The 19,075-nt window shown below is 55.0% G+C and overlaps 2 protein-coding genes across 2 annotated transcripts in view; one reads left to right on the top strand and one right to left on the bottom strand.

Annotated features, from left to right (window-relative positions):
* Positions 1 to 723: 723 nt before the first annotated feature.
* On the top strand, positions 724 to 14,379 carry BAP1 (BRCA1 associated deubiquitinase 1; the record flags this gene model as incomplete). Its single annotated transcript, XM_082487925.1, has 17 exons — positions 724 to 760; positions 4,665 to 4,694; positions 4,795 to 4,849; positions 5,591 to 5,723; positions 6,113 to 6,232; positions 6,721 to 6,782; positions 6,867 to 7,009; positions 7,868 to 7,946; positions 8,097 to 8,220; positions 8,551 to 8,668; positions 9,064 to 9,251; positions 9,591 to 9,724; positions 10,342 to 10,814; positions 10,956 to 11,116; positions 11,848 to 11,940; positions 12,478 to 12,550; positions 12,869 to 14,379. 17 exons carry the CDS (start codon positions 724 to 726, stop codon positions 13,000 to 13,002), a joined length of 2,157 nt encoding a protein of 718 aa, XP_082344051.1. The 3' UTR covers positions 13,003 to 14,379.
* A 250-nt stretch (positions 14,380 to 14,629) lies between these two features.
* The window catches only part of DNAH1 (dynein axonemal heavy chain 1), a gene marked incomplete at its 5' end in the record, with an annotated part of 71,422 nt that continues 66,976 nt past the window's right edge, over positions 14,630 to 19,075 (bottom strand). Inside the window, 9 exons of the mRNA XM_082487929.1 lie at positions 14,630 to 14,788; positions 15,173 to 15,407; positions 15,778 to 15,984; positions 16,250 to 16,394; positions 16,776 to 16,906; positions 17,093 to 17,263; positions 18,020 to 18,196; positions 18,284 to 18,463; positions 18,884 to 19,054. Coding sequence (XP_082344055.1) covers positions 14,667 to 14,788; positions 15,173 to 15,407; positions 15,778 to 15,984; positions 16,250 to 16,394; positions 16,776 to 16,906; positions 17,093 to 17,263; positions 18,020 to 18,196; positions 18,284 to 18,463; positions 18,884 to 19,054 — 1,539 coding nt within the window. The 3' untranslated portion in view covers positions 14,630 to 14,666. The remainder of the gene's footprint in view (positions 14,789 to 15,172; positions 15,408 to 15,777; positions 15,985 to 16,249; positions 16,395 to 16,775; positions 16,907 to 17,092; positions 17,264 to 18,019; positions 18,197 to 18,283; positions 18,464 to 18,883; positions 19,055 to 19,075) is intronic.

Here is a 19,075-nt window from a genome sequence, read left to right on the forward strand (position 1 = left end):
CACCCTGGAGGGGTAGGAGACAGATTTGGTGGGCAGGTACAGCACTGTTGACCCCCAGTCTCCTCTGTGTGAGGGGAACAAGCCCCACCTGGGTCTTGGTGCTGCTGGCTGAGCCCTGTCGCAGGCACAAGGGGAGCACTGGAGGACGGGGTGTGCGTGGGAACAGCCACAGAACAAAGCCATGGGGGGGGGACAGGCGCAGCCACGGATCCGGGTCCTATTTTTAGCCCACTTCCTAAGGAAGCGCAGTGCAGGGGCGCCCGCTCCCCCTGGGAGCCTTCCAGCCTCCGAGGCGGCGTTAAGTGGAGCTGCTGGCAAAGTGGGGGATGTTACAGTTGGCCTCAGCGGGAGTGGGAGCCCTCGCACCTCAACACAGTGGGGCCCTGCCCCTGATGACAGGGACAGGCCCAAGCCCCTCACGACAGGCCCAGTCCGAGGCCCAGGCCCAGGCCCAGGCCCAGGCCCAGGCCCCTCAAGACAGGTCGCACAGGGCGGCCCAGGCTGCCGAGTCCGAATCCCAGACGAAGGCCTAAAGCGGAGTGGGGGAGAGGCGGAGAACGGCGGGACCTTTGTAGCGTCGCCACCTCCCCCCCCCTTCCAGGACCGATGTGGCGCGGCGTCGCGCTGACGTCACGCGGCGTCGCGCAGCGATGACGCGCAGAGGCGGTGCGGCGGTGGTGGCGGCGGGGCCGGACATGGCGGCGCGGCCCGGCCCGCGGGAAGATGAATAAGGGCTGGCTGGAGCTGGAGAGCGACCCCGGTGAGCGGCGGGGCCGGTGGCGGGGCGGGGGGATGGCGGGGGGAGGGAGGCTATGAGGGACGGGCTGGGGGCTGGGCCTGGGCTGGGGGGGCTGTGAGGGACAGGCCGGGGGCCGGGGGGGGGGCTGTGAGGGGGAGGCTGGGGATGCGGGGTGTCTAGGTGAAGTTTGGGGGGGGGTGTCGCAGGCCTAGAGTGGGGGTCTGGGGGGACAGGGGTTGTGAGAGTGCGTGGGGCGGGAAGAGGGCCTGGGGTGGGAGCGCGGGGAGAGTGGGGCCTGGGAGGAGGGAGGGAGGGCTGATAAGGGGAGGTGAGGGGGTGTCTGGGGGTTGGGAGGGCAGGCGAGGGTGTAGGTGTGCGTGGGGCAGGAGTAGCGTGAGTCCTGGGGGGAAGGGAGGCTATGTGGGGTCGTGGGGTGCCCAGGAGGTGCCCAAGAGGGTTAGGGAAAGGTTATGGGGGCACAGGGCAGATGGAAAAGGGGATGTCAGGAGGCCGGGTGTAGGGGTGCAGGTGCGGGATAAGGGCAGGGATGGGGTGAACAGGGCTGCAGGAGCATTGTGGAGGTTCAGAGTGGGGCCTGGGCTCTGGCAGCACTTGTACATGGGGTTTGAGGTGCCCCAGACACCTCTGTGTGTGTGTGATGTGATAAAGCCAGGGGTCTCTGTGGAAAACATCTGAAATGCCGCAAGGCTGTAGCATTAAGCATTCCTGTTGTTTGCAAATACACCCTGAAACATTGCTGAAACACAGGGAGAGGTGTGCAAATGGGATGCCCACTGCTACAGAAACAGCTCTGACTGGTGATTGCCCCAGTGTCGCATGCAATTGAGGACAACCTGTGTCACTTGGGAGCACATGAGGGTGTTGTCTCTATCCCGTGCATGTCAGATCCTGTCATTGCTCTGCAGTTGAGCGGGTGGATCAAACCCTCTCCCCCAGGTAGTCCAGGAATGGTGCTGAAGAGCCCAGTATGGCGCCTGAGCAGCTGGGAACAGGACAGTCACAGGCATCTCCTTCCCGCTGCATCTGAGAAGGTGGTTTCTGTGGTGGAGTCCCTGAGTTTGTTTTGTAGGTTAGGATTTGAGGGCCAAAGCTGGTGTCAGCTGGAGCACTGGCTGAGCGTTGTTTTAACGTCTCTGAGTTGCCGTAGTGCAATGTGGGGTTGTCCTCTGAGAGGCTGAGAGCTGGTCTTTAGGATGTGGTGGTGTATTTTTAGGGCTGTGGGTGAGAAAATTGGACCCCTGGCATTATACTTGTCTTCCTATGTTCAGCGAAGGATTCTGTCTGCTGTTGGTCTCCCAGTCAGCCCAGATTTTGCTGCTCTTTATCCTCTTTTTACTGATACTTGGGAATTGCTGAAATTGTTCCCATCTTTCCCCTTCTTCTTCATAATGATGATGATGTTGAAGACAGTACATGGTTTGGATTCTCATGCCAGGGTGGGAAGGTTATTTGCTCGGAAGATAATCAGTCCGGGCAGAGGCGGGCTCTCAGGCTGCCGCAGCTGCGCTCCTTCGGATGTGTGGCGGTTCGGATGCAGAGGTGGCAGCTGGGACAGTGGTTAAGAATGACCCGTGTGCTGTGCTCAACCTTCAGCACATCCCATAAGATGCCTGGCCCTCACCAGGGGGCTTAGGATTGAAAGCTCTCGGTGCTTTACTGGTCAGAAAGGGTCGGTAGATCCAGTTTTGGGCTGTCTGCTGCAGCTGCTTGGCAGAGAGGGGAGCTTTGAGGCCACTAGCGTAGTGTTGCCTGTGCTTGTGGACACCAGAATGTTTCCTCCAGCCAACTCAAATAATTTAGGATGGAGGTTTCTTGTGTTCCAGGAGTGATCACAGCATCAGGACTGTGCCTTTCACAATGCTGAAGTACTATGAAATACTGAAATGAATCTGAGAAAAACTGCGATAGGAAGGGACCCCTGTAAGTCTTTGGCCCAAAGCAGAGCTAACTTCAAAGGTAGTTAAGGTCGCTTGTGGCCGTGTCTGGTTGAATATGCCCAAGAAGGAGATGTCTGCATCTGCACCCTGGTCCCAGGGCTGACCATGCTGGTAATGAAGAATTGGGTTTTTTTGGGGTGCGTAGTCAGAATTTTTCTTGCTGCAGCTTATTCCTGTCACTTCTTGTCCTTTCACAATGCGCTCGGAGAAGTTTGGCTTCATCCTCTCTCTGACTCCCTGGCAATGTTGATCAGATGGGAGGAAAACATGCGATGGCTGACTTCCCATCTCCTTTGGTGCAGCCCTGCTGGTCTGACGCACAGTCCTGGAGGACTGTGGGGATGTGGGACTGCTGCGGGCTGAGCCACAGTGAACTTGGAAGTCCTGCTTGGTCTTCTCCTTCTGGTGGTACCTGTGGGAGCAGCGCTGCTTTCAACATTTATGGTTGGTTGTGTTTGCAAAGGCCTTGCTCTGATGCAGATCTTCACTGGCTGCAAGGAGGAGCTTATGATATGGTTCACATCTCGTGTTGCACATGTTTTGCCATGATCAGTAGACTGTAACTGTTGAAATTGGAGAGTGAGTGAGGCTTTCGACTTTTGCGGAAGCTTTTACAGTTGAGAGACTCTACCTGTAAACAGCTGCGACTCCTGCTTCCTTAACTGATACCACCTAAGGAGGGAACAAGAACCATGGCTGTAACAAACATCTGAAGACCCTTACGGTCTGCAAGGACTGCTTACCCTAAGGGGGTTGCTGCAAAGAAAACAGTGAGGCTGTGGCACTGCCTGAAGTCTCTGTAGATGTCACCTGTATGACATAGCGTTCCATGATTTTGAGCAAAACCACCTCTGTCAGAAAGCTGCCGGGGATTGGTGTAACAGCGTTGCACGGCGAGGAGGCTGTCCCTTGTTTGAAGCATGTTATCTCCATAGCGTGTTTCTTCCCACTGACAATTTTGTGAGAAATACAATGTCTTCTGCTAAATTAATGAAGACTACTTTCTCCCAGAAGTTTCCTCCCTGTTTTAGTCATTTTAACTTTGGTGTGGAAGCCCCGTGGGCTCTTCCCTTCTTGATTGAGCCACTTACATCAGGTTCCTTAAATCCTTTGCTTACAGGGATGTTTCTCAGGATTGAATCCTTATTGATATTCCCTGGCCTTCCTCCCAGGCTTTCAGCAGCCTTTCTTTGGGAGCGAAAGAAGCAGATTTATTATTCCAGTCTCGAGCTCGCTAACTCTGTGTGCGGGTGACCGCCTGAAAATTGGGCTGACTGCCTTTGCTACAGCATCATAGTGGAAGCTGCTGCTCAGTTGCTGATGTCTAATAATCTTTCAGTCTCTTTGCTGTTGTGTCTATATGCCTGGTTATGTCCTTCTCTAATGAGAATTTTGTAGTTGCTGGAGACAGGTTCTTGGATTTGGTCCCCCAGGAGAGAGGGAGATGAAGACGAGCCTTTCGGCCCTCAGACTTTCCCGCAGCCCTCTGAGATGGCTTTCCCTTCACTGGCTGTCTTTCACTAACAAGAACGTAAATGATCTTCTTTTAAAATGTCCTGTGATCTGTTCAGCCATGTTTCCCTCCAGTTAGAAGAGTACATGTCATTTACGTGTTCTCTGCTGCTGTTCGTGGTGGGGATTTACTTCTTGGCAGGTCACCCGCAGTGGGTCAGGATGCTGAAGGTGGGTTCAGCTTCACTGGGCTCTGGCAGGAGAGGGTTGGTTCAGGTCCTCTCGAGGAAGACGATTATGAATGGAGATGAAGAGAGCCGGAGCACCTCTGTAGTGAGCCAGGGCTCAACAGCTCTGCTGCTGGGGAGTCGGCGTGATCCCAGTGCCGATGTACTGCGTTTTTTCTGGCTGTGCCTTGGCCTGGGACCACATGGAACCTTTGGGGGCCAGTGCCAGCAGGTTTTCTCTTTGTGCTCTTCACCTAGAAGTAATCTGTTGGTTTTGTTCCTTTCCAGGTCTCTTCACACTCCTGGTAGAAGATTTTGGTGAGTGCAAGAAAGCTTCCTGGGAAGTTGATTTTGTGCTTGACATTGCCCCTAGTCCTTTCTGGTGGGCTTTACACCAGCTTCTGTCCTTTGTTTGCAGGGGTCAAAGGAGTGCAGGTTGAAGAGATTTATGATCTGCAGAGCAAATGCCAAGGGTAAGTCACAGGTGTAAAAGTATGAGTTTTATTAAGCAGAATGTGTCTGTGGGCCTGGGAACTCATTGCCCGGTGTTCAGACGGGCCCATGTGAGCTTGTCAGTCATGGAGGTCAGTGTTGTAAGTGATGAACCAGGAGTGCTTCATCAGGTTTGGGGCAGATGGGCAATCTTGTGCCTTGAGGAAGACCTTGTGTGGCAGGTGGGGGACGTACTTCAAGGGATGAATCTCCCTTTCTCCACGGAGAGTTGCAGTGCCAACCAGTGTGCTTGCAGTGTGGGCTTTCTCCCTGTCTCAGTGCTTTGAAGTGTCTTTGAGGCTGTCAATTTCTTACAAGCCATTGTCTGAACTCCTCTTGAAAGTCAATACGACATATATTTAAAAGGAGAGGTCATTTGGTGGTCAGGCACTATGCTGCAGGTCAGTCAGTGTTCAGAGGTGAATTTCACCTCTCCATTTCCCTGTCTCGAGTCTTAAGACCTGTCAAACCTCAAAGATTTCAAGCCTGATTGTTGTCTGAGCCTGGAGCATCAGCCAGCGGAGAGGGACCTCGTTAACGCGGGGCTGGGGAGACTTGTGGCAGGGCTGGTCACTTCCAGAAAGATGGGGCTGGTAGTTCTGCTTTTCCTCTCTGTCTTTGCTCTGCCTGTGGTTTGAAACAGAAGGTTTCTGGTTCTGAGCAGAGTAGTCCCGCTGATGTGGTCTGTCCAAAACGATGCAGCTGCTGACTTCTCTCCACAGCCCTGTGTATGGGTTCATCTTCCTGTTCAAGTGGATTGAGGAGCGCAGATCACGCCGGAAGGTCTCTACCCTGGTGGATGAGACGTCGGTGATTGACGATGACATCGTTAATAACATGTTCTTTGCTCACCAGGTAGGCTGGAGGCAAGGGGAAAGTGTGTATGTGGGTGTTTTGTGTGACACCTCAGGGAAGCAACGTACTGAGAGGCTGCACTGCTCTTGCAGAGACTCTCCCTCTTTCCTGGGAGTCTCTGCGCTGAGCTCCAGGTTGGAGGGAATCCAGTGAGGGCTGCGAGCCCGTCTGTGGCCTGCGCTGTGAACAGGTGTGACTCATGGGGGGCACGGTGTGGCTCACTAAACGAGACTGACCTCCTTCCTTCCTTTGAGAGCCGAGGTCAATTCGCAGCTTTCACAAGTGGTCCTTGCGTCAGTACTTTTCAATTGATTGTGGTCGACACTGAGGGGTTGTTGAAGGGTTGCCTTGTTCCTGCTGGCTAAGATGGTCCTTGTGTCACCCTCCAGCTGATCCCCAATTCCTGTGCCACCCATGCCCTACTGAGTGTCCTCCTGAACTGCAACAATGTCGACCTGGGCCCCACGCTGAGCCGCATGAAGGATTTCACCAAAGGATTCAGCCCTGAGGTAGGGGCAGGGGTGTGCATGGGTGGCGCATGTGAGTCTGCCTCTCGCTCCCCTCTCGGGCTGGTGCTCTAACGATCTGTCTCCTTTCCAGCCCTTTGTGGCTGTATGATACGTTGGTATCGCCTCTTTCTCACCCTCCTACCTTGCCTTGCTCAGAGCCTTGGTCCCCTGATGCTGGGCACAGCTCTGAGCCTTCTGTTGTGTTATTCACTAGCCCAGGTGCATTCTCTAAGTCTGTGATCAAAAGTCCTCTCTTCTACCTTCAGACCTATCTTAAAGTCTGTGTTTAACTGTAATTTCTTTAGCAGAAATTGCATCTTCTTTTCATCTTGGGTTTTACCTGTAACTCAGCAGAGCAGAGGGTGCACCTGAAAGTTGGTCTCCCAGTCCTGTGTATGGATGGAGGGAGTGGGGTGCCAGCGGGTGAAGCATTTTGTTTGTTTCCTTGTCACTTCTCAACTGTTTTCCTCTCTTGCTGTTCACTGCAGAGTAAAGGCTATGCCATTGGCAATGCCCCTGAGCTGGCCAAGGCCCATAACAGCCATGCCAGGTGAGTGAGGGGGATCTCTCATGGCTCCCTTTCACTGTAGGAGGCAGGCGTATCACTGACCTCTCACCTCTCTTGCCCTTGCAGACCAGAGCCACGGCACTTGCCGGAAAAGCAGAATGGTATCAGCGCTGTGCGAACCATGGAGGCTTTTCATTTTGTCAGTTATGTCCCCATCAAGGGACGGCTCTTTGAGCTGGACGGGCTCAAGGTTTATCCCATTGACCACGGTAAGAGTCCACCTGTCCCTACTCGTTGACACAGTCAAATAGACACCTGGGTACATCCAAATGTATGTATTCTTTTTCATTGCCACTGAGCGTTGGCTAATGTTTGTGGAGAATGGCTCCAACAGCTCCCAGATTTGTCCTGCATTTTGATAGCTCATTTTGGAGCCTGTGCGCTGGGGACTGTGTCTAGAAGGCAATTATTTCTAAATGTATTGCATTACATTTTCCAGCCTTGCCATTGTCCTCCCCAGATGCTCAGGGTCATGAGGTCTTTCTGCAGCTCTGAAATAACTCAGTATCGCAAGCAGAATTTGTCTTCTCCTTACCCTCTCCTTGTGCCAAATAACCACCATGTGTTGAGGCACAAGGTCCCAATGCAGATCCCAACAAGCTGCTCAAGTTATTCCCTTCTTATACAACTTGACCGCTAGTTCTGTCTTTCAGACACTTACTTATCCTCGCTAAGACTTTACTTCTGTCTGTCAGGCCCTTTGGTAAGGGCCTTAATGTGCTCGGGTTTCTTAAGCATGGCACCAGATCCAGTGGCAGGTGGATTCCGGCGAGACCTGGGATTTCCTTGGACTTTGTGAGCCTGGAGCCTGTGAATCACTTGTGGTCTGTAGGGTTCAAAACTCACCTTTCTGCCCTGCAGATAACTCATGTTTTCCATTCGGAAGGCAGAGGCAGGGAGTTCCACTGTATGGGCTGATAGTGTGGTCCTTCTGCCTCTTGACTTGCTCCCTGGTATGTAAGGGAGCCATGAGATTGTCTCTGTGAGGATGGCAGGATCCACTCTGTGAGTCTGAAGCAGGAGCCTTGGCCTGCTTTGCTAATTCCAGCTCTACCTCATTTTCACAGGGCCATGGGCTGATGATGAGGAATGGACAGACAAAGCCAGGAGAGTAATCATGGAGCGCATTGGCCTGGCCACTGCAGGGTAATGTCATTTTTCCCTGGATTATTTCTACTGTGGTCTCTGTGCAACAAGTTGTGGAAGTGTGGGGGGAGAACATTGCTTGGGAGGGGTGCAGGTGCACTGCCTCCTTGCCTTCAGCTTGCAGCTGACATCTGCTCTCCCCTTCTGCAGGGAGCCATACCACGACATCCGCTTCAACCTGATGGCGGTGGTGCCTGATCGGAGGATGAAGTATGAGTCCAAACTGCACATCCTGAAGATGAACCGCCAGACTGTGCTAGAGGCCTTGCAGCAGGTAGGACAGCCCAAGCCTGGGGTGGGAATAGGTCCTGGTTTGAGGGCATCTCCCTGTGCTGTAGGCACCCTGGGTTTTGGTGGTTTGTGGTTTTTTGTTCTTTTTTTTCCTTGGGAAATGTCTTCTGGAACGAGGAGATAACCAGACTTGTTGCTTGGCCTTTTGCTGCTCACCTGGGAGGTTATCCATGATGTTGTCAGTTGATTGTGCACATGGGTGCTTGGCAGTTGGCTCACCCTCACGAGTTCTTCTGCAGTGCTTGAGTGGGAGGAATGTGTTTTGGGTCACCCCGGTCCAGCACTCATTTTCTGTCTGTCATTTGCCTTCAAGCTTATCCGAGTAACTCAGCCTGAGCTGATCCAGACCCAGAAGTCTCAGGAGGCTCAGCCTCCGGAAGAGGCAAAGCCAGCCAGCAGCAAGACCGTGACTCTGGAGAGCACCCATCCAGGTAGACCCCTGTACCAGTGGTGTTGCCAGTCAGCCAGTCTGACCTGCCGTGGAATGAGCACAGGCTGGTGATGCCAGCTGGCTGACCTGGAGCTTGAGGCAGTTTTATGGTCAGCTTCACAATTTTTTCCAAGCCCAGCTCCGTGCGCACTGTGCTGAGGTATAGTAGATGCCTCTGTGTCTGGGAGGAATGTTGGAGGGATGTGAGATTGAAAATGGGAGGGCTTGAACTTGGTGACACTGGTGACAGCTGGCGGTGGAATGGGAAGTGGGTGTGATGGTCTGGTGGAGCGGAAGAGCTCTTCTGCTACGTGGGGTGGGCAAGGGGTGGCAGAGGACATTGAATAAAACGTGATGGTGCTGGTCATGATCGGCTGCGCTGTGCTTGTATGGCAGACAGCGCCAATGAGCCCACCAGCCAGGGCCACCCTGCGGCCACGCAGAGCCCGCCCAACAAATCCAAACCGGTGGCAAAGACGTCAGCGAGCAGTATCAATGGGGCGCCTCCAGCAAACCCCAACCCCATCGTGCAGAGGTTGCCAGCCTTCCTGGATAACCACAACTACGCCAAGTCCCCCATGCAGGTAGGCTGGAGCTCCAAGCCAGCAGCACGCCTGACTTGAGCTGAGCTTTTTACTTCCAGTCCCTCACGTCCATGGGACTCTGTCAGCCAGTCTAAGCCCTTCCCCTGCCCTGCAGCCTGCCTGCCCTTGCGCTAACCTAGGCTGGAAGGTGAGACGGTAAAACTGACCTGGCAAAAGCAGTTAGTGTCAATGTGGGTCAACTGAGCAAGCATAGGGAAGAGTCCCCTGTCTCCTCTTGAAACGGGCAAGCCCTGGTGCTTGGCTGGACTGAGGACGTGTCCACTGGGTGTTTCTTCCCTGCTCTGCTGCCAGCAGGCCATCAGCAATGGTGTTTTGCAGGAGGAGGAAGACCTTGCAGCAGGAGTGGGTCGCAGCCGGGTCCCAGTCCGACAACACCAGCAGTACTCGGATGATGAGGATGACTATGATGATGATGAGGAGGAGGAAGTTCGTAACACCAGCTCAGCCATCAGGTGACGGCTTTAGCAGAGGGCAGGGAGCTGACGTTTGTAGAATCACCTGTAGTGGCTCCCAGATGTCTTTCCTGAGCTCTGTTAGCTGTGTTAGAGCTGGCACCTCTGTGTGCAATTAGTGCTGTTCCCCTCTTCACCTGCCGTTTTACTGTTCGCTCACTGGATTTTGTAAAGGTCTTATGTAGCTCTTCATAATCAACCCTGAATTCTGTCTGCCCTGAGTGTAACTGTATTGGCAGCAGGCTTTAGGGAACCTCAGTTGCCCAATGCCGATTGCCAGATCAACTCCTGGTGACAGTGTTGGTGTGCTGGGAATGCTGTGAAGGTCAGGAAGGTGGGGTCACAGCGAGGTTGCTTTTGGGGCTTCTGGAAGAAGAGATGGGGTACACAGCCCCCTGTGCCTCCCGGCTGCGTAGGATTACCTGCAGCTGAGCAGTTCGGTGGGGTGGGGTGCTGCCAGAGAAGCTGGTGGCAGTGGGGGTGACCTAGAAGTGTTTCAGGCCTTGCTTCATCCCAGCAGACAGCCTGGAGTGCTGAGCGTGGAGCTGGCAGTGCCTGTGCTGGGCCCCCATCTCCTTCCACCGGCTACTCACCTTCCCCGCTGTGTTCCTGGGCAGGTACAAAAGGAAAGGGCAGGTAAAGCAAGAGCATGTGGCAGGGGCTGCGGATGGCCAGCTCTCCGTTCTCCAGCCCAACACCATCAACGTCCTGGCTGAGAAGCTGAAGGAATCTCAAAAGGATCTTTCCATTCCCCTGTCCATCAAGACGAGCGGCGGGGGTACCGCTGTGGCGGTGGTTACCCACTCCCAGCCCTCTCCCACCCCTAGCAACGAAAGCACGGACACCGCCTCTGAGATCGGCAGCGCCTTCAACTCCCCGCTGCGCTCTCCCATCCGCTCGGCCAACCCCACCCGCCCCTCCAGCCCCGTCACCTCCCACATCTCCAAGGTGCTCTTTGGTGAGGAGGATGGTCTGCTGCGTGTTGACTGCATGCGCTACAACCGGGCTGTCAGGGACCTGGGGCCCGTTATCAGCACCGGCCTGTTGCACCTCACAGAGGATGGCGTGTTCTGCCCGCTGGCTGTTGCAGGTAGGTGCCTGCCAGCTTTTGGCGGGGTGGCATCTTCCCTGCGGTGACGGGACAGTGTCCTTTTACTTAAGGAGCGGATACTTAAGGAGCGGATGCCGGTCCTTTGCGATGGCTGTCAACACTTCTTTCCTCTGTGCGCAGATGGGGGTAAAAGCTCCCCCCCTTCCATGAAACCCGGTGAAGAGGCCCCAGTCGCAATCAAACTGGACGAGAAGGAGGGCAGTGAGGCCAGTGACAGCAAAGAGAAGGTGGGACTTGGCAGGACCAGTGATCACCCTGGGGGGGAAAAGTATTCTCCCAAGGTGAGTTTTGTGCTGCGACAGCCCTGGGAACGTGGAGCTCCCTGTGCTCACCCAGAGACGCAGCAGCGCTGGCAGTGACTGAACCGCATGTGCACGCTGTCCCACTCGCGTGTCGCCGCAGCCGTGCCTTGAGGCACAGGGCAGTGCAGGTTTTGTGCCTTGGTTCATCTCGGGGACATTTGCCTTGGTGGTGGGCAGAGCCACTGTCTCCCACAGCTGAGGTGTTCGGTGTGGTGTGCTCTCCTTTGGGCCAGAGGCTGGTGGGACCTTGCACCCCCAAATCCCAGCCTGCTCTTTACTGCCTGTCTCTGCCCTCCAGCCAGAGACAGGACCAGGCTCAGGCAGCGCAAGCTCATCAAGGGCTCCCTGGAGGAGAGCTGGCTAGGAACTGTTTTACTCTAAAGCAAAGTCTTCAAATTTTGTTACTGAGAAGAACGAGGCCCAGGGGTGCTTCTCAGGCATGCAGGCAACCCTTCCCCCTGTCCCAGAGAACCAGGTACATGGGGCTGGGGTGGGACCCAGCTCCCCATGGGGCTGGCAGATTGATCACCCTCTGACTTGGAAATTCCCTACAATGAACTGACCTTTTTTTCTCCCTGGCAAGTGTTTTTTTGCTTTGATGAATCCTCCCTTTCGCAGTGCAGAGAGGAACACCCATCAGCTCACCCCGCTGGCTCCTGGGCTGCAGCAGGTGTCCACCTGCTCATGTTTGCTCTGCTTGATCCTGGCAGGAGCTGCTGGCGCTGCTGAAGTGCGTGGAGGCAGAGATTGCAAACTACGAGGCCTGCCTGAAGGAAGAGGTGGAGAAAAGGAAAAAATTCAAGGTGTGTTTATTGATGGCTTATTTTGCATTGCCTGTTTAGCTCCTTGAAGGCTTCTGTCTGGGGTGTCTGTATGTCAAAGTGGAGGGAGAGTGGTTCAGCTGAGAAGGGTGATGGGGAGCGTTCGGGGTCCCTTTCCTGTTACCAAATGGCCCTATGGGGCAGAGCTCCTGCCAGGACAGACTGGGCAGCACTAACCAGCTTGAGAAGGATGGTGTGGAGTGCTGCAGCTGAACCACAGCTGAACATCAGCACTGACAGGAAGGAGGGGGGATTCTCTGCGCCAAGGCCTGGTAGGATTCCTTTCCTGCACACCCTTGCCTCTTCCCAGCTGCCCTTTGTGGAAAATGGTGGCATCTGAACTGGGAGGGAGACGGTCCCAGTTGTGTACTGGCCTGAGCTGGGCTGGGAGGTCCATCCCTTCCTTGCTCTGGTCTCTCTGGCCTATGGGTTGGGTGAGGCATGCTGGTTCTTTGCTGCCTGTTAGCCTTGAGCTCTCCTTTCTCCCTGCCACCTGTTTGTGGATTTATCTCTTTGTAGATCGATGACCAGAGGAGAACCCACAACTACGATGAGTTCATCTGTACCTTCATCTCCATGCTGGCCCAGGAAGGTGAGCCATACTGTGTGGCCAAAGGGACGGAGCGTGGGGTTCATTCAGATTCAGCGGGGGGAGCTGCCCTGAGGGTGGCAGAGCAGCAGCTGGGAGCCTGGGAAGCTCACCCAGCCTGGCTCCCCATTTCTGCCAGCCCCAGGGCACGAGGTAGCGCTCAGTCTGGGGAGCCACACATCTCTGCTCTGTCTTTCTGATTTTATAGTCCCAGGAGGAGCCCACTGATGGGTTTTGGGTGAGAGAGGGAGGGCTGCACTCTGGCATGGGCAATACCGGCGCTCCAGCGTGGGGCATGTCTGTCTGCCTCTCCCCCTGCAGGCATGCTGGCAAGCCTCGTGGAGCAGAACATCTCTGTCCGCAGGCGGCAGGGAGTCAGCATTGGCCGGCTGCACAAGCAGAGGAAGCCGGACCGCCGGAAACGCTCCCGCCCGTATAAAGCCAAGCGGCAGTAGCCTGTGGGTCAAGACTGTGAGAAGAAGCAGCTGAGCTTTGTGGCTTTGGGCAGTGACACTTGGATCTATGTTACCCTTTGCCCAAGGAAGAGGGACCACAGCAACAAACCCTCGGCCAAAGTGGAGCCTGGGTACAAAGAGAAATCATGTTTTTCTCTGAGCCTGAGTTGCGAAAGGTGGAAATGCATTGTCCTGAGGGGAGTCCCTGCAGCTGCAGCAGAAGGCAAGCCGGAGTGTCCAGCTGCCCGACAGCGCCATGGCAGCGCCGAGAGGCTGTGGGCCTGTGTCTCAGCGCTGTGGCTGAGCACTGCGGCAGGAGGGGAAGAGCTCACCTGGCTGGTGGTGGGTCTGGTGTTGTGGGAATGCTGGCGGTGCTGATGCGAGGCTGTGCTGGCCGCAGCTGCCTGTGGCTTGTGTCTTCCTGTGTCCAGGTCTTCAGCTCTGTGCTTCCCCAGGACATTCATGTCTGTTTTCTATCCCTCTCCCTCCCTTCCCCAAACTTATTTTTAGTTCTGACCCATGCTTTGGCTATTGCTGAGCGCAGTGGATCCTGGACAGAGCCCATTCTTCTGCATCCAGTCCTCGGAGCTGGCCGATGCGTGGCCAGGGGTTCCTGCCTTGTCCTGCCCTCACTCCTCAGGGGGTGGCAGCACCCCCTGCCAGTGCAGCCAGGCTCCCCGGTGGGCTTTGGCACCTCTGTTGCTGGGTGAGGATGAGTGGGGGCTCATCCCTGGAGCTGGGCCTTGCGCCCAGCCCTCCGTGATGGTGCTGGGGGGTGGCATGTGGCTCTGCTCCCACAGCTGCTCCCCTGGGGACCAGCTCTGTGGCCCTGGCAGTGCCTGTGGGTCACATGGTGTTGCTCCAGTCCCCAGAGAAACGCCGTGAATTATGAACAGACCAAGTTCATAGGGTGGCCTTGGTGCTGCTGGGTGGATGCTGGACGTGGAGTCACTTGGTGCCCTTGGCAAAGCCTTTCAGTGCAGGGAGAGGTGACAGTGTTTGCTGTACTATTCAAGGCAGGACAGGGACTGCAGTGGCGAGCAGAAGCAGTGGAGGGAGCCCAAAGCTGCTCTTCCTCCCTGGCTGCTAACCCAGAGGTTGCACATGGGCTTCTCCTGCCTGGCCCCAGCAGCAATCTCGGAAGCCAGAGGTCAGCACCCCTCTCCTGAGGTGTCCTGAGGCGCAGCTGGGCCAAAGGGAGCTGCCACAGGGGAGAACTGAATTCTGCAAATGTGCAAATTTGTACAGATCTTGACTATGGAATGAAACTGTTCTTTTGGTATTTGTTGAAGGGAAGAAAATCCTTCTGTCTCTTGCTGTGTCTAATATAAAGTTCTGTAAATAATGGATCTGTCTGAAGGAATAAAGCTATTCTGTAACAGCCAGCCAAGGGAGAGGGGCATGTGTGTGGCTGGGAGCAGAGAGTGCCTGCTCTGGGCCATGTTGTCCCCGCTGGCAGCTCTTCTGTGGTGCTAAAAACCTGAGGTAATTGTGGGGATTGCAACAACACCAGGTGAACGTGATGCTGGTGGAGTTGAGCTCAATTTATTGACACAGCTTAGCTCCTGCTGCTGGCCAGTGGTGCCTACCTCTGTGCAGGACGGCGGAGGCCCTGGCTCAGGCCCTTGGCTGGGATGGTTTCCTGGGCTGGGTGGGTTTTCTGGCTAGAAATCCAGGGCACAGATTAAGGCTGTGCCCCTTTTGATCCAGTGCTTCTGGGGCTTGTCTGTAGGGATCTCCACAGCAATCACGTAGTTGGTGGAGTGGCCCGTTGTTGACAGCGTGCCTGTAAAGGGGGGAGCAAAGGCAAGAGGGTGGTACCGCAGCCCTAGCTGCTGCACACTGACTGGGGAGTCCCATACAGGTGACCCCATGTGAGATCCCCTGTCCCACTCCTGTGCGAGGTGACAGGCTGAGCAGGGCTGAGGGAAACAGGCTTGTTTATTTTCAGATGTGGGCTGGAGGAGAGCCTGGCCAGAGGCACTGCTGCATAGCCAAGGTGCCTGGTGGCTCTGCCTCCACAACCACAGCAGGAGAAATCTTTTTCTGCCTGGCCAGACTCGGCCAAAAGTGCTTCGCTCCATGCCAGTGCGTGGCAGGAGGAACTCCTGCAGCCTCTCCTGGGCTGTCCTTCCTAGCTGCTTCTACAATCTGTCTGTAGGGCACCTACCTGCACGAGTGAGAGTCTTATAGATGGGGCACAGGTAGGTGCCGGTGGCTGGAGGCTTGCGGTTGGAGACAGGCAGCAGCCAGATGACGGCCATCTCTGTGTAAAGCTCCTTGGGGCATGACTCCGCTAACTGAAATGCAGCGGGGTCCCAGCGGGCACCTTCGAGAAACAAGCCGTGGATGTAGCAGCCTTCGTCGGGATGGCGAGTGAGCTCACTCACCGACTCCTTCATCACCTGCAGAGGAGAGCGGGCCCAAGGCCCCCATCAAGGTGTGTCCCTGGAGGCTCAGCCCCAGGGACACACTTAAGCTGCTCTAAGATAAGTCAGCGCTGCCGAAGGGGAACCTGTCCCAGCTTTCAGACGGGCTGGGCTGGGCTTTCTGGCATCTTGTGTCATGAGGCTGTGGGGCAGCCTATGGGAAAGCCTGTGGAGATGTCTGGGTGTATCTAAGCATGAAGGGGAAGATGGGGTCCATGGGCAGCTAGGCAGTTAGTAGCTTCACCCCTTGGGCAGGTCAGGGCTAGAACTGCTGCCTTTCTGGCCTTCTAGCAGCAGATTAAAAAAAAATCCAGAAAAATCCAGAGCCTCTGGCTGACTTACTGACCTTGAAGCTAAACGAGATGGTGTCAATGGAGATGACAGACTTCCTGGCAAAGTTCTGCAGTGTCCCGGTGAGGAAGGCCTGGGGGAAGAAGAACCCACTGATCCAGAACACAGAGGGGATCCCGTGGCTGATCCATTTCTGCAGGAATTCAATCCGCTGCACTAAGTCGGTCACCCAGGATGCCAAGGGCTTCAGCGACGGGTAGGCCTGCAGGGCACCCACAGAGGAAGGTGTTGAAGACATGTGAGGACACCTTAGACCTTGTGCCCCAGTTGCTGACAGCTGCCCAGAGCCCAGGGATTCATCCAGCCTGGGGCCGTGAACAAGCTGAACTAGGCAAGAGACAACTCCATGCCAGGGGAGCAAGAGCCAGCTCCATGTGAGACAGCCCAGTTCAGCTGGGGTGGTTGGTGACCCGTTCCCCTTGTTCGGGTGAGCTCCTGCGGGCAGCTAGGCTGGCTGGAGCACTTACCTTGGCATTCCACATCTCAGGGACAGTGTTGTTGTACAAGCTGCTGGCCATCAGCTCCAGCTGAGAGGACATCACAACCAGGCCCTTGAGAGCTTTCAGCAAATCCTTCAGTGTCTGAGCAACCACCTCCAGGAGCTTATTGTACCTACAGAGAAAGAGCAAAGGGATCAGAGCAACTTGGTGCTGCAGTGGTTTATTGCCCATATCTGTCCAGAGAGGTGCTGGAGCTCTGCACGATGAGTGAAGCTCCTCCATGTAACACCCAGCCCCACTCCTCTTTATCAGGGGTCTCATAGCTGCTGCCCCCACCCCGGATTGCTGACAGTAGCAGATGGAGACACTGATCAGTCCTTGCAGGACAGGGATCAGCTGAAGGCTCTGGTTAGGACAAAACAGTTGTTACTGTGGCTGCCAACCGCACTGCCAAGCTCAGCAATGAGGTTCCTCAAGGGGCCTACACATCTCATCTGTGCCCCAAGGAACCAGCCAGTTGCTGGCCCAGGACACGATCCCACAGAGGTTTTACCTGATCACCTCCTGCACCAGCACTGTGTTCATGGACTCTTCATAGAGCAGTGGGTATTTGTGGATCACTTCCTGTAGGTTCATGGGGGCAGGCAGCTTTGCCAGGATGGCCTTGGAGGTCTCTTCCACGAGCTGGAAGGACGACAGCAAGTGGGAGAGCATCCTCCTGGGTACGGCTGCTGGGCAGGGGGAGAGCTAACGCCTGGATGGCAGTGCCATTGCTCGCACCAGGGAGGTAGGGTGGCATTAGCATTGCTAGCACCTGCCGAGAGCACCGGGCACTGGCTGCCAGCGCACTGATGGGATTGGGGCACCCACCTCTTCTCTGCTGCGTCCTCCCATCGTGAAGGTCTTGGGTTGCAGCTGTGTAATGGCCCCCAGCAGAGCAAAGGTCTCGTTCTGAGCAAAAGTGATGTTGGCGTTGTCGTGTAAACCAAAGAGCTCTGGGCTATCGTTGAGTGGCAGGCTCTTGATGTACTGGAGGTAGCCCTGGACAGGAATCCACATAGGTTGTGAGGCCAAGAGCACAGGCATAAAGCTGTGGTGCCCCTTCAGGCTGCTGTGGGCCTGGCCTGAAAGAAATGACTAAGCCATCACAGACCTGCAGGTTCAGTTGGGAGATATTCCTTGTCTTGGTGTTTGAGATTCATTCATCTGACTTTTACACAGCTCCTTGTCTCCTGTCACAGCCAGGAAATCTAACTTGTAGTTTTGATGTAGGGACAGCTTCTGTGTGCCCTGAGCAATGCTGGGTGACGCAGGACCTGGGCTGCTGGGGACGCTGAAGGGGTGGCAGCACCTCTGAGTCAGGTTTAGTGGCTGAGCAGAGGCCATGGCTGCAGTTTGTGGTCTGGCTGGGGAATTAAATTGTGTTTGTGCAGAAGCAAACACATGGTACGAGAACGGGCAGCGTGGCAGTGAGCTTCCTGCCATGTCTCCTGCAGAGCTCCTCAGGTACTTTAGGTATGTGATGTCAAAATGATTCAGAGTACAAAAGCTTTCAGCTGCGGCACTCTGGTGATAGCTGCTACCACCTCCTGTGCACAGGGACAAGATTTTCCCCTGTTGGCTTGAAACAGATGCAGCTTCCCAAAAGCAGCTGAAGATCCTCGGGTTCTTATAAACTTATATTCCCCCAGGGAACTGGAAATGCAGTGGGTTTCAGTAGTAGAAGGAGTAGACCCCCTTTGCACTATGGTGATCCCCATGGATCTATGAGCTGCAATTTGTTACTTGAGTACTTACGTCCAGGTCAGAAGAGGTACTGATCTGCTTGTAGATCCCTGATTCGGAATAAGCAAACTCAGGAATCAGAACCTCAGGCTTGTAGAAGTCTTCCAAAATATTCATGATGCAGCGCCTGTCCCAGTCATCAGTCACACGGCCGCCGTAGTTGATCTCCCCAGCCGTGTACTTCAGAACCTGCGAGGGACACCACCATGGCTTTCCAACCCGCACATGCGTCATGAGCCTGTTCCCTCCGCAGGAGGGGCTGGCTCATGTGCTTACCTTGTACGGGATGTCTGTGTATTCACTCAAGAACATCTGTAGCTGACTGACGCAGATGCGGAGGTCTCCATCTGTGAACTCATAGGGGATGTTGAACCCCAGAGGCCCAAACTTTCTCCTCTCCAGCATGGTCCCATGGAAGAAGCAAAGTGACAGCAACAAGGATTTAAACTCTGTGACCTGTGGGCAGGGGAAAAGGTGCTCAGCCTGGGAGAAGGCATACTTGGATGGGGCAAATTCCTGCTGGGACCTGGCAGGGATGTGTGAGTTTAGCAGTGCCAACTGGAGAGGTGGAAACTTCTGTCAGGCTGTTGTTGCTGGGGAAGGCTGTGACCCACTCCCTTGCTTAGAGAGCTGCAAGTGCCTTACACCAGTCCTCTGCAATCCTGTTGCTTCTGTTTCTCAAAGTGAAACTTCTAATTGGCTCATCACAGAGTAGATGTAGGCTTACGAGAAATACCCCTAGCCCACCTCTAGCATGTGAGGGCTCTAGTGAAAAGGAAGATCTATGCCTGGAGAGAAGCAGTGTCCAGGTGGAGAGCATACACTGGAGCAGGCATGGGCTGGGGACAGCAAACCAAAGTACGATCGGGGTTTTACCTTGGGGCAAGAATTCAAGAAGTCATCACTGAAACTAATGTAGGACTTCAGCAGGTTGGCCTTGACCCCACGAGGAGGTTCGATGGTCATCTTGGAGCCATTCTGGAGGATGGATACAGGGAAGTGGTTGCTTGGTAGACTGGTGAGCCAGAGTCGAAAGTCCTGATGCACCTAGAAATCCAGAAGGCAGCA

The sequence above is a fragment of the Vanellus vanellus genome, assembly GCF_965231255.1.
Source record: "Vanellus vanellus genome assembly, chromosome: 9".
Lineage (NCBI taxonomy): Eukaryota > Metazoa > Chordata > Aves > Charadriiformes > Charadriidae > Vanellus > Vanellus vanellus.